At 37.1% G+C, this 17,062-nt stretch overlaps 3 protein-coding genes and 1 non-coding gene across 8 annotated transcripts; 1 reads left to right on the top strand and 3 right to left on the bottom strand.

The window, feature by feature from the left end:
- Positions 1–452: 452 nt before the first annotated feature.
- TRNAI-AAU (transfer RNA isoleucine (anticodon AAU)) lies at positions 453–526 on the bottom strand. Its single transcript has one exon. It is a non-coding gene; the product is annotated as a tRNA-Ile (tRNA).
- Positions 527–873: 347 nt separating this feature from the next.
- Positions 874–2,518, top strand: LOC113695537 (uncharacterized). The gene is made up of 3 exons (XM_027214663.2): positions 874–1,404; positions 1,539–1,589; positions 1,684–2,518. Exons 1-3 carry the CDS (start codon positions 943–945, stop codon positions 1,732–1,734), a joined length of 564 nt encoding a protein of 187 aa, XP_027070464.1. The 5' UTR covers positions 874–942; the 3' UTR covers positions 1,735–2,518.
- A 2,204-nt stretch (positions 2,519–4,722) lies between these two features.
- Positions 4,723–7,797, bottom strand: LOC113698860 (uncharacterized). Its single transcript, XM_027218809.2, has one exon. The coding sequence runs from the start codon at positions 7,771–7,773 to the stop codon at positions 5,149–5,151; it is 2,625 nt and encodes an 874-aa protein (XP_027074610.2). The 5' UTR covers positions 7,774–7,797; the 3' UTR covers positions 4,723–5,148.
- A 2,804-nt stretch (positions 7,798–10,601) lies between these two features.
- On the bottom strand, positions 10,602–14,980 carry LOC140009574 (uncharacterized). Of its 5 annotated transcripts, none has more exons than XM_072055538.1 (5): positions 14,754–14,980; positions 11,413–12,687; positions 11,288–11,332; positions 11,028–11,210; positions 10,602–10,942 (listed from the first exon to the last, which is right to left on the bottom strand). In XM_072055538.1, exons 2-5 carry the CDS (start codon positions 11,542–11,544, stop codon positions 10,832–10,834), a joined length of 471 nt encoding a protein of 156 aa, XP_071911639.1. In that variant the 5' UTR covers positions 11,545–12,687; positions 14,754–14,980; the 3' UTR covers positions 10,602–10,831. The 5 variants fall into 5 exon arrangements, with proteins under 5 accessions (XP_071911639.1, XP_071911636.1, XP_071911637.1 ...); XM_072055535.1 differs by having other exon boundaries at positions 11,288–11,684; positions 11,759–12,687; positions 12,774–14,980; XM_072055536.1 differs by having other exon boundaries at positions 12,774–14,980.
- Positions 14,981–17,062: the final 2,082 nt, after the last annotated feature.

The following is a 17,062-nucleotide window of genomic DNA, read 5'->3' on the forward strand; positions in this document are numbered from 1 at the left end:
AAAGGAGATTGCGATAATCAAAGTGGCAAAAAACAAGACAGAAATTAGCTAGTTTTCATAATTAAGAAATCTAATTGTTATTTTTATATTGGTCGTTAAGGAATGCAAAAGAAAGGATTAAAAAGAACGTCGATTGACAAAAACATAATTTATAACATAGGATTTATCTGTATCAATTCCAATCAAATATTGAACTTAAAAAGAAGATTAATTTCTTTATACCGAAATAGTTTTATATATTAGATGAATATATTATTTCAATTTGTTACTTGTTTAATTTTTAGTTGTGTGGATTTGTAACAATCAAATATTTTCCAAGTCTTATGTCTTATTTGAATTTATTTTTTAATTATCATTCGAAGTTAAATACTAGTTGTATCATTTGAGGTTTAGTTAGTTGGCGGATAAGAGCACAAAAACTGTACCGAAGCATTCACTCACAAAACAAACAATGGCCCATGCAGGTCTCGAACCTGCGACCTTCGCGTTATTAGCACGACGCTCTAACCAACTGAGCTAATAGGCCGATGTGATTGTTATGGTAAAAGTAACCGTGGCATTGGAACGGCCGTCCACAGTATACATTTTACAAAGTAAACTTTGGAAATTGGGGCATCTTTGGGGACTCGAGAAAATTAAATATAGTTTAATCTCTTCTTGTTCAGACAAAATACCCTCCAAAATCCAAAGTCCCTTAGAGAAATTGAACCAAAAAAAAAGAAAACTGATATTCTGAATTCTGATGTTCCAACCCCAATGTCCAAAGTAGCCGTTAGTTAGTCCGCCTCATGCATTTCAAATTCGAACTCGGTCAAGCGCCCTATTTAGTATTTTCTTCCCATTAATCAAATACTACTGTACTCTACTATTCAGTCCCAAAGCCCAGCCCCTTCCTTTCCTCCAGATAAAAAAATCTGATAAAGAGAGGAAAGAACAGAAGAAATGTTGAAGGCTGCCCAATCTCCATTATCCGACCACCAGATCCAACGGCCGAAAAGTGGCCGGAAGCCACTGCAGCCAAAGAATTCTCCGGCCACTCCTGTTGTCATCACACCCCACCAAAAACCGAAGCAAAATGCTCCAACTGATCGGATTGAGGTGTCAGTGTTGGATAATGACTCGAACAAGGAGAACGTGAATCCCCTTTTTGCCACCCCGGTGAAGAATGAAGAATTCAGGATCGAACAATTCGATTCGTCCCTGGCTGAGGAGCTGAGTGCCATTCGCGAGAAGCTCGAGAGGTTGAGGATAGAGAAGGAGAAGACGGAGAAGATGCTCAGTGAGAGGGATTTGGTTCTAGATTTGCAGATGAATGAGCTGCACAAGAGAGGCGAATCTCAGAAGATGCTCGAAATCGAGGTTGATAGGCTGTATCGATTGAAGCAGCTCAAGTTATCTTGCATGGTAAGAAGGATTTAAGGGCTAAAAAAAACATCTTTCAAGATTCCCTTCATTGCCTTTTATCTGAGTTTACTTGTTAGATTTGATATTTCCAGCGATGGAGGTAATGTAAACTCTCTGAATTTACTTGGGAACAGGGCATTTCGCCAATCCGATCGCTGAGAAATAAGGCAAAAGAAAAGGGCGAGGCAAGTGATCAGTTGTTAAACTTATTTGGTCCTTGTAACTTGATAGAAAGGCCCGTGTCTTCTAAACCTGCATTCTCTGTTCTTTATTTTTCAGGGAACGAAAACTGATTACAGGGATGAAGTTAACCCGGAGGAAAGCCTGTGAAGCTGAGATCAGAAATTAATAGCGACAGATGCAACTGGCAATATAATACTGCCTGCAAATTGAAATTTGACAGGCACGAATTATATATATAGCTCCTTTTCACAATTTTTGTCTAGTGGAAGAAAGAAAAGGGGATGTGAAAACTGAAAACTGGTGTGGCAGCTAAATGGTGGCACAATACATCATTGTATAGTTTCTATCAGAGCTACTATCTCTCCTGTAGCGAAAGAAGGAAAACAAAAAGTTTATCCAATTACTGTTTATGTTTATTTCTATGTGTATTTTCTCTTTAGATTGGCTCTCTCAAGTCTCAACGGAGGAAAAGAAATTATAATATGTTGCAGATTATCATAAAAGCTTGATGGAAAGATGCAGGGCCAAGAAAAGAAAAGATTAACTGGGATGTCATTGACAGCATATTAAGTATTAACAGATCAATCAACAATCAGTACCTTTAGTTCACCTATCTGGGCTGGATGAGATGTCGTTTTGTTCAAAATATATCATGTTCCATTTGTGAGAAGCAGTTGCTTTGATGTGCTAATCAAGAAATATTGCTTCAATTCTCTGCTTGGATAATTTCTTGTCTTACTAGCAGTCTAGCATAGTTCAATTTTGATGTCAGAGGATATGTTTCCTCTCGACCGTTATTTTCCTCTGTATATGAGGAAACAATGCAAGTAGATTGACTTGTTTCCTTACTTGATGATGTTTTGATTTAATCCTTCCTCTTTGATAAGGAAAAGCTGAATAACAGCGCCTGAAATCCTCCTCTGTTTGTTCTGTATCATGACTTGCCAACTTCGATTCAAGGTGCTGTTGAATCTGGATTTTCTTCCACTTTTATTTCCCACATTTAACCACCCATGAATTTTATTTTCCGAAAACACAGAATAAGTAGTTTTAATCCACATAAATCCTATATTTCCTAGTTAAGGTGGGGCACTTTGGTTCCTTTTTGTTTTTGCCGCCTAAACTCAACATGCTTACCAACTTAACTGAAATGGTTCGGCAACCAACACATAAATTATCCCAAGTTCTAAACAACCGCGCATGAAATAGGAAATCACACGCTTAAGTGCAAGTCTAGTAAAAGACTACCAAAATGGAAAAAAAGAAATGATCTTTGGATCATAATCCTCTTGGGGATGGAGAACAAATTGATGGATTGCAGCTTATAACAAGTGCTGGAGAATTAAGGGATAGTTCTGTGGTCGTCGGAGCACAAATTGATCAATTGCAGAATGTCATGACAAGTGCTGCAGAATTAGGGGATATTTTTGTGGTCAATGGAGCACAAATACATGGATATGAGCAGATAACAAGTGGAGCAGGCCATGTTTCAATGAAGGATCAGATGCAAATCAGGCATGAAGAAGGGATGTCTCAATGCAAGGCAATGAGGGATCAAGAGGCAAATACTGCACCTACTAATCAAAGGGCAGATGATGACTTCGGAGTTGCAGATGAATATTCCAAGCTCAATCCAAATCTTGTACTAGGAGATGAGATCTACTTGATTCTCCCTCACTATGATCTGGATAACAGATGGGAACAGTCCTACTCAATATCCGTGCTCATCTTTTGATGTGGATCCCGCTCTCTTAGCTGTGTAATAGTCTGATAAACCCTGGCTTCCCAAATGAATCAGCATAAAAGCAAAACAAAAAAATTGTTAAAAGGTCGTGAAGATTTTTTTTTTTTAATCTGTGGCAGAGTATAGGACCATGCTGCAATTACTCCACTGGACTTTTTCAGTACCCGCTTGACTTGTTGTTGGTAGAAAGTTGGAAGATCAAACCAATGAATAGCTGTAGCAATGGTCATGACTAAATCATCATTTGGTTAATCTCAGCTATGTGAACTTTTCCACAGAATAGGTTTATATAAATATAATATATATGCAGCTTATGCATCCTAAAAAGAAATCATACTAGAGATTCATAAAAGAAACCAAGATATGTCTCTAAATGTAAACATATTTCATGTACAGAACTGGTTTTCAATAGCTATAAAAATGCAGAGCTGCAACTCAGGGTTGAGTTCAATATATCAAGTTGCGGACAAAAGTTAACTATTTGAACAACTAGGGATCTACACAAGTTAACATGATGTGTGCAAAAGTACTAGTATTCGATGATCTTTCCTTCTTCTACTTCCCGACATAAAATATGTGTCTTCATCATCATCTGCTGCCACGAATTCCTCCTTCAAGTGCAAGCCAAACTGTTCTGAAGGGTGCACAACCTTATCGGTCTTTAAGCCTTTCAATACCATCATAGCCGATCTGTTGCTTCCATGGACAACGTAAGAGGGAGAACACTGACTTAGTTGCTCAAGTTCCTGAGAATCATGAGATTGTCCTCAAAGTCAACTGTGCTTTCCATCATCTGCAACGCAAAAAGGGCAGCTTCCCTTTCTTTTTGCCTCAATTCAGCTTCTTTCTTCTTTAAGTGCTGCGCTGCTGCTCTTATTGTTGCTGCTTTAAGCTCCTCCCATAGCGCCATGTTATCGTTCCAATCTTGATGGACATGGACATCAATTTTGTCAGCTTTTGCTGTAGAGATGATTTCAGAAAAGCGAGGTGTTAACCTAACTGCACTTAAAGCCTTCTTCAAAACGTATTCGTTATCAGGATTTGGTCGACTTTTGCTGCAGCTTTGATCACCAAAAACACAAAATTTCCTTCCTGCTGCTTGGTTTTACAACTACTGATTGCACCAATCTTCTTCTTGCAGCGTTTCCATCTTTTTAAAGTATCCAATATTCTTTTTCTTTTTCCATCGCTTTTATGACCATCTAGAACCAGAAGTACTTGAGCAACTTTTTGATCCTTGCTCCCATTAATTTGCGACGTTGATTTTCTCCCCACTGGATTGTTCTTCTTCCCGACCATGCCATGCCGTTCTGTTATGGTATTGAACCAATTAGCAGCAATGGTGACAGATTAGTTGCAGCAGAAGTGAATTAACTCCTGACGAATTTGAATGGAACAGGGAATGGAGATGATTATTGGAGCTTCAACTTCTCATTAACAATAGGTATGTCAAATACAGGAACAGAATCAACGGATTTAGGATTGAAAGGGAAAGATTGAAGGAATTAAGAGAGAAGAGAGGAGGAAGTTGGCAGGGCCAATTCCACTTTACAAACAATGGAAATAATATGACAAAAATCTATGCTAACTCTCGGATTCTTCAGCCTTTTATGGCATTTCCAGACTAACTAACTTGTAAACTAGCTAATCAGGTGAGGCCACGTGGAAGTTCTGGAATCATCAGCTCCACTTGCGCCAAACAGAAGTATAATTCTGTTATATCAGGTAGAAGGCGTGATTTGTAAGTCACGCCTTTCTTCATCAAGTTGAGCAGCTGCGCCTTCAATGCAATCTGGAACACGCCTCCTGTTTATTCTTCATACTCCATGACAGAGCCTCCCCCTTAAACAATCCTTGTCCTCAAGGATGTCGAACAAAGTTCCAAGCTTCCAAACAAAGTCTTCGGATTGATATTTGGCAATTCGCAGCAAGCAAGTAGTATAAGAAAATGGCAAAGCTTGCTGATTCTTCTGTTTTAGCTGAGCAACAAGAGCTGAAATTCTAGAAGTAGCACCACCAACCATATATAATCTTTTAAGAGCAACTTGATCCGGATAATGCAAACCAAGGAATTTCTCTACTGCCTTTAAAAGGTCTTGCATGTTAGCATCAACACACCCAAGCAAGGTTTGAAGTCCTGCTGTTACTCCTGGATTTGAAACAGATAGGAGAATTCCTATGTAGCCATTACAGGCCAAGCCAGCCAGAAATTGCAGACCAAAGTACCTATTTGCAGAAATTGCAGAAATTGGTACCACTGTTCTAGTACCAAGTAAAGAGTTCATGTCAAATGATGACTCAACTTCCATCTCTTCCATGTCAATAGTGTCATATGTCATCCGCTCCTCAAATTTCTCATCAGAACAATTAAGGAACCAAGCAAGAGAACATTTCAAACCCTTCTTTCCAATCATTGCATGTCTTGGTTTAATAGTTGACTCAAGACCATAAGTGAAAAAGGCTGGGAAAGAAACCAAGTCATCCAACGGTCTTGCCATTTTTCCCTGGAAGTAATCAAAGCTTACTTTCATGACATCAAGATTTAGAGCAAGCAGTTGGGGACAGGCCATCACCATCTTTCTCACTTGTTCCAAGGAAAATCCGCATTCCTTGAGGAAATCCAAATGCTTCAATATGGCAGTATTATTGAGGCTGACAATCTGTGGCATCTTCTCTACAACTCTCCCAAAACCAACAGGATCCAATTGGATGATTGAATTAAGAAAGTCCCTTCGAGTGCAAAGTCTTGTTTGAACATCTACTCCTATAATTTCAGGATACTGTGCAATGACAGATGCAAGCAACGATTTCCTAACATTGAACTCTAAAAGGGACTCAACATTTGGCTTGATCCTGTCTTCAAGTCCAAATCCAAGAATAAAAGGTCTTTTCTCTATTAGTCTAGCTATGGCTAATTGTGGTATTCCCAAGCTTTCTAGATAATCCACAAATGGTTTGACTGTACGGCCAACTCTCACTCCTAATATTTGGGGGTATCTAGTTAGTAGCCCACCAATTTCTCTCCTTGCGACCCCTATTCCAACCAAGTAAGCCACTAAAGTACTCATGGTGCCTTCCAGCTTAAACCCCAATACTTCAGGATACTTCTCCAGAACCCGAGGAATATCATTTGGCTTGATATCCATTCCTTGAAGATACTTAACTACCGGTGCAAGATCGACAACAACACTAGAATGGAGGACTTGTGGGTATCTACGCAAGAATTCTGTAAACGTAGATTTTTTAACACCCAACTTGCCGAGGTAATCAAGGACGGGAACCATGTTTTTCTTGACACTGTAGCCAAGAACCAGTGGGTAATTGTTTATATCCTCAACAGTGAGGCCTAATCTGTGAAGAAAGTCCACACGTTCGCACATTACATCTACAGTGACAGGGAGCTCCAATCCATCAAGCTCATCAGGGAAAACACCAATTCCCCTCAAGAAATCATAAACAGGGGCTCGATTGGCTGCCTTCTCACTCCTAATCTGTGACAAACTAGGATGAGCATACAAAGAGGAAGAAGCCTTTTGCCTTTGAAGCCCTTCATTACCAGAATTGTCCTTGGACAAAGATAAGTCTAGAGAAGTAGATGAAACGGTTCTACCAGAAACTGAACAACTAAACCGCATGAATCTACATCCATTCATGGAAGAAGAATACAGTTGAGGCTTACAGAAGGAAATGGCAGGCACGTCACAAATGACAAGGGAGAAAGTAGGCCGGGCAATGGCCCTGTAGCCTATGATCATCATGATTGGTCTTTTAAATAAAATCTCAATGAACTTTTGCTTTACCTCACGGCTGACCGAAGACCAATTTCTGGGACAGTGGAGCGGTGAAGCAGAGTTAAATATTTCCTTGTCTATAGAGCCTTGTTGCCAACCTAGCTCCCCTGTAAGCAATTCATAGCTAAGCCCTTGAGAGATAACACAATCGTTGTGAGCCAATCTATCACACACTTGGTTTTTAGCTTTTTCTTCTTGATATTCCCTTGCTGATGTTTTATGTTGGTTCTCCTCTAAAAAATCCATTGGAGTCCTTTGGCACAACCCATCAAACATGTGGCTGACTACACTTTCATCCTTCAAGTTAGTGATTATATCATTGTGTTCAGCCTCTACACCCTCATTTTCTTTCATAAGCTGCTCTCCTTTTGGTGAATCAAGAGCAGAATCATGCTTCTCCATCACGGCTTCCTCGATTTTTGCTCGGAGATATGCTTCATACAAGATCTTGGGTGGACTCCTAAATCTCTTTAGCTTCATCTGGATATTCCAATCAAGCCCAAAGTTAAAACCATCAATAAAGTATTCCTCACTGAGTTCTGGTTTCAAAGCCAACATCTCGTTTCTCCACTCTTCAAATTCCTCATAGTACTCTACTACGTTAGTTGCTTGTTTAGGCTTATTATGCTCTACCAGGAAGTAATTCAGCATTTTAGAGATTTCTTCAAGGGTCTTCATATATATATATATATATTGATTGGTCAGAAAAGAGATGAAGATGGATAGGGATGAAGGTGAATCAGAAGTGAAGGAAAAATTAGGAGGAAAGATTTCTAATCAAGCAGCCAAACCCAGACGGACCGTAGCTGCTCTGATACCACTGTTATGGTATTGAACCAATTAGCAGCAATGGTGACAGATTAGTTGCAGCAGAAGTGAATTAACTCCTGACGAATTTGAATGGAACAGGGAATGGAGATGATTATTGGAGCTTCAACTTCTCATTAACAATAGGTATGTCAAATACAGGAACAGAATCAACGGATTTAGGATTGAAAGGGAAAGATTGAAGGAATTAAGAGAGAAGAGAGGAGGAAGTTGGCAGGGCCAATTCCACTTTACAAACAATGGAAATAATATGACAAAAATCTATGCTAACTCTCGGATTCTTCAGCCTTTTATGGCATTTCCAGACTAACTAACTTGTAAACTAGCTAATCAGGTGAGGCCACGTGGAAGTTCTGGAATCATCAGCTCCACTTGCGCCAAACAGAAGTATAATTCTGTTATATCAGGTAGAAGGCGTGATTTGTAAGTCACGCCTTTCTTCATCAAGTTGAGCAGCTGCGCCTTCAATGCAATCTGGAACACGCCTCCTGTTTATTCTTCATACTCCATGACACGTTCTTAGCTACTCCCATGTGCGATGGTAACAACAAAAACCAACCAACCCAAGAATGATTGTACTTCTAGAGGTCCAAATCTCCCAAACCCAAGAATCAAACCAGATAGTTTTCTGAAGAAAACCAAGATATAACTACTTTGTTACTACTTGCTAGGGATCAAAGAAAGAAGAAGAAACTAGTTTTGGTCCTTGGATGATATGAATAATGATGAAGTTTATCGCTCCCTTCGGGTAGTTTGCTATTCCAAGATCAAGGAATGTAACCCTCGATGATATGATCACTATGTTCTTGTTTTCGTTGCGGCCTGTAGTTTAGAGTAACAATGAACAGAATCCTTAAATACTAAACGAAACCTGTTGGATTTAGGAAAGTGGAAGAAACAGAGGAGCTCGTGTCTGGCGGCAAATTTCAAAAATAGCCGTCAGATTATGGGCTTGAGTGTTTCAGCAAAAGACCTCTCTTATTTTGCCCTTTTCAGTTTTGGCCCATGCTCACTTTGGGCAATTGCAATTTCTTTCTGCTTCCATAAACATTGATACCCTAAGGGCTAATTACAGTAAATTCTCCTAACTTATAGCTATTTTGTACTTTATTCGCTTATATCATTTTTCTCTTAATTTGTCTATTAGTCCTTAAAACCATTAGTCAACTCTAATATTTTGTATCACTCAACATAAATTTATAGATGCAAAAAAAAAAATTTAGAAAAATTTAGTAATTCAAATAAATTTTAATAGCATGTAAGTATATATTAAAATAACAACTCCGGAAATTAACCATATTTCTCTTTTTTAGTATTATCAATAAAAAAAAATGTATACTTCCATATAAAAATGGTCTAGCTATTAAAAAAAAGTTTAGCCATATGCACATTACTAAAGAAAACTGACAATATGTTAATCATTTTTAGACTTTTAAAAATAATTTTCATATTTTAATTTTTTTAATAATAATTTTTTTCCTACTATTGAATCATACTAGCAAGATATTCTCATCAATCTAAAAAAAGGTGCAATTATGGAATGAAATTTAACTAGGACCATACATATATATAAATTATTATATTTTATTATTGTGTTAGGAATATTTATTTTTTAGATATTAATTGTTCTGGATGTTATCAAATATTGGAGTTCATTAATGATTTTAGTAATAAATAAACAAATTGATAAAAAAAGGGTTAATCGCACTTTATCCCCTTTAAGTATGGGTCATTTCTCAATTTACCCCCTCAACATTTGTTTTTCCTGAGTTTACCCCCTCCATCAGTCCAGCTAAGCAATTACACCGTTAAAAACTTCAAGATGTCGAAATTGCCATTGGAAGAGAGCCGTTTGTTTTGGATGACTAAAATGTCCCTCAATGAGTTATAAAAGAGGGTGTCTGATACTTTTTAGCCTATTTTTTCTCTTTCATGCTTTTATCCAGTTGCAGCCTATTTTTTTTCTTTCACTTTAGCAGATCCAACAGCTCCTAAAATTTTTATTTCTCAACCAAAAGCATCATAAAAATGTCACAAAGTATTTCAAATAACGTTGAAAGATCACCCCAAAAAATGTGTGGATGTGGTAAAGAGGCACCATTGTGCACCTCTTGGACACTTGAAAATCCGGAAAGAAGATTTTACAGCTGCTCAAATTACAATGTAAGAATTGTTCATTAATAATCTGTTATTATTGTCTTTAATTTTGCTCTGTACATGAATAAGTCAGAAAGAGTTTTAGACAGCTATATTTTCTTTTTATTTAGAACTAGTATGCATGTGGGCACTTTTCATAGGTAGATCCTGAAGTTTGTAGCAAAGCAAAAGAAGTGCAGCGCTGCAATCTAAACTGTTGGAACAAAAGGAGAAACTAATGTATTTGTCAAGGGATCATGAAGAATTGGCAAATGAGCATGAAAAATTGAAAAGCAGATATGAAGCCTTAGCAATAGAAGTCTATATATTAAAAGCTGAAAACCAACAGCTACAGCAACAATACATGATTGTCAAAGCTGCTCAATCTTTATCATGGAGAAAAACACTAGCCATTACATTTCTGATTGCTAGCATTATGTATATGTACTCTATTTCTGAACCAAAAGGCAAGAAAAATTTGTTTTATCTACCATAGTTGTAAGCAAATATATATATATATATATATAAAGATTATATTAAGCTAAAAGCATTTTGCACATCAGATTACATCTTAGCATATGTCCACATGGCCACCCAAACAAAGGCCATTTTAGTAGAGCCTAACTAAAACATGATAGTAGAACATGCCCAAATAATGGCAAAAGAAAAAAACATAGGCCCATTTCTAACGTTGTTACAAAACAAGCAATCAAGTACTAGTAATGACAAAAACAGCAACTTAATTTCACTGCACTACACATCCAGGTGTGTGCACAACTGTTGAACGTCTAGTTGTAGTTGAAGATCCTTGGCTAGAGAACACAGCTTCTCCAAATCTAGTACTCTTGGTTTGAACCTATAGTCATGGATAAGGGGTATCTTAGTGCATCAAACTACTACTAAGGGTAGCATGTTAACATGGTCAAAAGATTTGAACTCACAATTCCAGTTTTAGCAACACCTGAATTGCCTTTCGAACTTCCAGTTTTAGCATCACCCGAATTGGTTCTTGGTCTTTTAGTTGTTGCTGTAGTTTTTACTTTTGAACTTGTACTTGGTAAGTTGGTGGTAGCAACAGTAGTAGTTGAAATTAAATTGGCACCAAATGTTAGTGTTATTGTCCACTGTATCATCAATAGCAATAAATAAGTGAGCATGTATAAAATGGCCATGCATACAAAATTTTAAAATGTAGGCTTACCAGTTGGATTGGGGGGGATTGGCCAGTCTTTGAAGTACTTGGAATCTGCATAATAAAAATAGTTTTTAATCAGTGCAAGTGTAACAAATTCAATTATAAATGCAAATAAAAAAGGAACTCACTACCTTAGAGTCAAATGGGATATATGTTTTACTTGTTGATACCCCTTGGCCATTCCAAAGTCCAATGCCACATAGTGGGCCATTGTTGTGGTCCGAACCCCTACCCTTACCTCTGCCTGTACCTCTATCTCTCATTTTAGCTCTAGTTAGGCCTTTTGCAGTAGTAGAATTAGTTATATCAGCACTTCTCCCAATACTTGGAATAAAACAGGCTCAACATTATTTCTAGAGTAGCCCCTACCAGCTCTCCATCCTTGTTTAGTAGGTCCTTATACCTTACAACACACCAAAAAGTGACAGTCAGATGTAAACAGAAAAACCCCAACAAGCATATATTGATTGAAGTTACCTGTGCATTCGCTGGTTTCGTTTGCCTCACAAATGAACAACCAGTGACCTTGCAACTTCTGGTATTGTGGTCAGTATGACCACAATGAATATGGTGAATTGGTAGCCCCATTTTAAACAGTTTTCCAACATGTAAGTCCTCTAATGGAGCCTTTCTTCTAACTTTCTTAGGTCTACCCGGGGCTATCCTCCTATGAGGTGGGAGTAATGAATCATTGCATGTGTTATCCAATTTGCTTGGTTTGGCATAGGCATAATAACTCCAGCATATGCCTTTTTATATGTTTCCACTGAGTAGTAACTATCAATATATGCTTATGGACTTTTGTTGTCTTGCACAAGTCCAACACATGCATGGACACATGGAATTCCTATCATATTCCACACATTGCATGTGCAAGACCTTTGAACTGCATGAACAGCAAAAGTTCATGCTATACTAGTCACCTCATAAACCTCTCTTGTAGACACAAGTGCATCAAATTGAGCTAATTGTTTTTTCCTCCAATTTTCTGACAAATTCTCGGACAAATGTGAGACTTCACCTTCTGAATCCAGTCTTTTTTTTCTTGAAACCTGCATATTATCTGCCTTCGAAAAGCTGCAAACATAGTCAAAACAGGCTCCTCCCTAATATCCTTAATGTATTGATTGAAATTCTCACATATGTTATTACTTAAAATGTCACATTTTACCCTTGGAGACAAGGTGAGTCTGGCCCACAGGTTAGCTGGTATAGAACTGAGCCATGCATGTGCTTTTGGTGCTACTGTTTGCAACTCTCTCATTTTTCTTTCATAGTGACTGGGCAAATAAGCCCTGGCTGTTGCCCACATTAAATCTCTTAGGTGCTTATCCTTGAATTTTAGCTTGAAATTAGCATACATGTGTCTAACACAGAATCGATGCTCCACTCCAGGATTTAAATCCCTGACATAAAAAAAATAAATCACAGAATTAGTGACATGAGTGAGCAAGGAATAAATGAAAATAAAGCAGATTGTAGTGGTGCTGACCTTTTGCCTATCTGACAAAAATACCCAACCCCTTTCAAGTGGAGTTCCAATGGCATCAGTAAAGCTGTCCAAAAACCACCCCCAACTATCTTGGCACTCAGACTCAACAAGAGCAATTGCAATTGGGAACATCTAGGTAATAGCATCCCTACCAATTGCAGATATAAGTTGTCCTCCTATGATCCCCTTAAGGTGACATGCATCCAGCCCTATTACATTTACAGCTCTACATGCATTTACAAAACCTTCCTTTTGTGCAGTAAACATTACAAACATTCTCTTGAAGATTGGGCTTTTACAAAGTTGGGATTTTTCAATTATAATAAATGCCATTGAACCTGGATTTTTTTGAAGGAGTATAGCACAATAGTTTCTTAGTCTTGCATACTGCTTTGCACATGACCCTTTGACTACTTCCTCTGCATTCTCTTTTGCTCTATACATTTGAGAGTTTGTACAATTAAGGTTATACTTCTTTTTTATGCTCTTCTTGTACCCTTTTACTTTCATACACAGATGGTCAGCAATCTCCTCCATAAACATCTTAGACAGCCACCTAGAATTTGCACTCTTGTTCTTGTAAGACCATGGACATTCATCAGGTAAGCCTTTAATGGACTTCACTTGGAGTGTAACTTTGCTTCTATTATAGCCACTAGGATATATTCTCCATCGACAGTTATTTGTACATATAGCTACAGCTTTATCTTTGTCATTCTTAGGTAAGGTAACTTCAAATCCATTCAAAATTGAATACATTCTATCTGCAACTCTAAAATCATAAATGTTGGTGAAAATTCTGCCTACAGTCAACTCTGGATTTTTTAGATCCCTTTCCCTGTTAAACTCAGGAAATTCATGCTCCATGGCTTCATCATTTGAATCATAAATTTGTTTAAGCATTTCATCATCACTAACATCTTCATTATCGACCATTTTTCCTTTCACTTTGGAGTTAATGTATGTATTATATTCTTCACTAATCAATTCCATGTACTTAGCATAATCAGGTTGTTTTAGGTGACAATCTACTTCACCAACATCCCTCTTTACCTCATCTATAGGGTCACATGCATCATTTAAACCATCCCCATTTAGGAAAAAATTAAAGTCAGAGTCATATTCAAATTCCCTACAACTATCCCCATCACCTTCATGTGAAGCATCTGAAGTATCACTTTCGGCCTCATCATTTTGGGGTTGTTCAGCATTAGGATTTAGATTTTGTTCACCATCAACCTCAATATTATCTTCTACAATAATTTCATCAGTTTGCATATCTTCTTCAGGGATCTCACCAACATAAAGTTGTATGATAGTTTGAGTTCTATTTATCACAAACATTTCTAGAACTGTCTGGTCACTGTTTAACAGCCTAAGACCAACCTGAAGGTCAAGATTCCCAACCCTGTAGTACACTGATGTATCATGTGGAATTCCAACTTCTTTAAAAGCAACTCAAAAATTGACATCAAATCAGGGCCAACATCATCAAAATTAGCAACTTCTCCCCCCATATACTGTAAATTTGGGACATGGGCAAAATGACCTCCACAGTGAACCTCTAAAACATAAGTTTTAAAATCCATTTTTCTATAATCACACAGATAAAGGCAACTTTTTAGTGCATGCACAGGTAATATAAAGCATACATCTTTTATTGTCCCACAAAAAAAAAATCCTAGTTTGTCTATTTAACAGCCGACATAAAACCAACCAAAGTAAACAAATAATCCAGCAAATTAATAATTAAAAAAGACAAAAGTTGCTAAAAATCCATCGTTTTCATCCTAACCTGACAATGACAAAACAACAAAACAAGGGACCACAGCAACAAATAATTCAAACAATAATTATCTACCACATTAAAGGCCATGAAGCCACTAAAAAAACCCATACCTTGCTATTGCTGTTTCTGTACAATACAATTGGTTAAAAACTAAAAGTTTCTAAGATCAAGAAAAAATAGCAAAGCCGAACCTTAAGGGCTGCCCTTGCTACAATCTACTTCCACTTCAAATTCAATTCTACCTCTGCTACACAAGTTCATCGATTGACCGATTTTTCCATTCAAGATTCTGGTGAATTTTCAAGTTCTTTAATGGAGGTTTTGCTAAGGATTCAGCCAAAGAAGAAAGTGGCTGATAGAGAAGAGAGAAAAGATGACCGACACTGACAAAAGGTAGGGAACGTTTTGTCTTCCGAATTTCTTTTTTTTTTGTCCCATGTGCCAGATGGAGGGAAATTTCCCTCTTCCATTATTCCAGGGTAATTTTGGAAACTTGTCTTTATCCCTTTCATAAACCTAGATATATGGGTATTTTGGGTTGTTCATTATTTTCTTAAGGATATTACTGTTTTTTCATTATTTGGTTTATCTCCATTGGGGTTGACCGTTAGTTTTTGGGGTAAACTGAGGAAAAACAAACAATGGGGGGTAAATTGAGAAATGGCCCATACGTAAAGGAGATAAAGTGCAATTAATCCTAAAAAAAATGATGTTAGGGGATGAAGTGCAAAACAAGCTATAATTTAAGGAGATATGTCGTAGTTAGCTCTTAGGAGGTAAATGTCTTTTTGCAATCATCATTACACAATGTTAGAATTGACTAATGGTTTAGGGGATAAAATGAGAAAAAATTAATGTTAGGGGATAAAGTACAAAAGTGGCCATACCTTTGGGGGAGTTTTTGTGACTAACCCTTTCTTAAATCCTGTTTTTGTCAATAAGGAAATTTTTTTAAAAAAAGGGTACAAGAACAGTGAGATTTGAAATTCGAGCGGTCCCTTGTGGTCTAGAGAGGTTGAATTAGACAGAATAAAAGTCCGAAAAGGGATTGCTGGCTAGAAAACAAAAAATTGCTTTCATAAGAAAAAAATTATGTGGTGCCTTCAAACTAGCATTTCCTCAATTTGTGTATTTTGATGATAAAAATAGTTCATCTATTAGTATTAGAAATTGTTACAATCTAGGGCCAAAAATACTTCTTGGTATATTTAACAATGAATTTAATTTGAAGGTACGATACTCAAAAGTGATGATAGAATCACCCTACTTTTGATAGCACAACTGCTACTTCTTTGGTTGAGTAAAATCCTTGGTTTGCACAGGCTAGATACTGAAAAAGAGAGGAGAATTTTACTAGAAATTTAGGAGTTATAAATTTGAGTGGAACTTTGACATGGTTTTCGCAAACTCCTAGTCTAGTTTTATGGTCATTGCTCTTATGGATAATGTAGAGTCTAGATCCAGATTCCCGAGATCTTTCGAGATCGGCTAATCTCAATGCGAGTTTCCTGCATAGTAACCGATAAAGATAGGACTGGTTCTCCGGTTCAACTCCGATACTTAAATTAGCGAGTGTTTACAATTCGAAAATATAAAATCGATTCGAAGGTTTTGGTAGCAGTTAACTTTGGAAATGAAGTAGAGGGGATATTTAGAGTAGAGCTGGGGGCACACCCTTAGGACAAGAGCCATTGTGATAGGACCATAGTTATCAAACCCGGCCCGGCCTGGCCTGACGGTTCAACCGATCAACCCGACGAACCGGCCATGAAATCGGGTTGGGTTGTTAATTGGATCGTTTGTGCAAGAAACCAGTTGACTTGTCAACGGACCGGCGATTCAACCAATCAATTTGGTTGAACCGAACAGTTTTGTTAGATTCCGGTTATTGTGTTAAAAATTTTTAGAAGATGTTGCACTGGAGAATTAAAAATTTTTAGAAGATGTTGCGCTGGAGAATCGAATCTTGGACCTCAACCACAAGAATGAAGCACGCTCACCACTGAACTAGCAAGTCATTGGGTTCTTGTTTAGCCCTTCTATATTATGTATTAGACCTTTATTCTTATTTTATTTCTTCAAAACAAAATTTGTTTAGAATCTTTTAATAAAATTTTATTATTCCCCAAATTCTATAAGTTATGAATGGATTTAAAAAATAGCATATTACACAATTCATTTTAAAGACAAATATTATTCTTAATAACTTTTTGCACTTTAAATTCGTAAATAAACTAGATAACTACACTTAGATAAAATTTTATACTTGAAATTTGGTGGATTACTAATTAAATTTAGATTTTGTTAATTCTTATAAGAATTAATGATTTTATAATAAATTGGACTAACTGAGTATTTACTATGACATAGTTTATTATAGTTTCAACCATATTAAAAATTATAAAATATAATATTTAAGTATATTTAGTGACCCACTGGTTGAACCAGTAACCCGTTGATTCATTTCTTTTACCAGGTTCCTCTCCGGGTCGGGTTTAAT

Source organism: Coffea arabica, chromosome 6e (genome assembly GCF_036785885.1).
Source record: "Coffea arabica cultivar ET-39 chromosome 6e, Coffea Arabica ET-39 HiFi, whole genome shotgun sequence".
In the NCBI taxonomy this organism is placed as follows: domain Eukaryota; kingdom Viridiplantae; phylum Streptophyta; class Magnoliopsida; order Gentianales; family Rubiaceae; genus Coffea; species Coffea arabica.

Coding starts and splice junctions, on each gene's coding strand:
- LOC113695537 (XM_027214663.2), top strand. CDS start 943: ATGTTGAAGGCTGCCCAATCTCCATTATCCGACCACCAGATCCAACGG. Junction 1,405..1,538: donor AGCTCAAGTTATCTTGCATG/GTAAGAAGGATT, acceptor ACTTGGGAACAG/GGCATTTCGCCAATCCGATC. Junction 1,590..1,683: donor AGGCAAAAGAAAAGGGCGAG/GCAAGTGATCAG, acceptor TTTATTTTTCAG/GGAACGAAAACTGATTACAG.
- LOC113698860 (XM_027218809.2), bottom strand. CDS start 7,773: ATGCTGAATTACTTCCTGGTAGAGCATAATAAGCCTAAACAAGCAACT.
- LOC140009574 (XM_072055535.1), bottom strand. CDS start 14,117: ATGTTTGTGATAAATAGAACTCAAACTATCATACAACTTTATGTTGGT.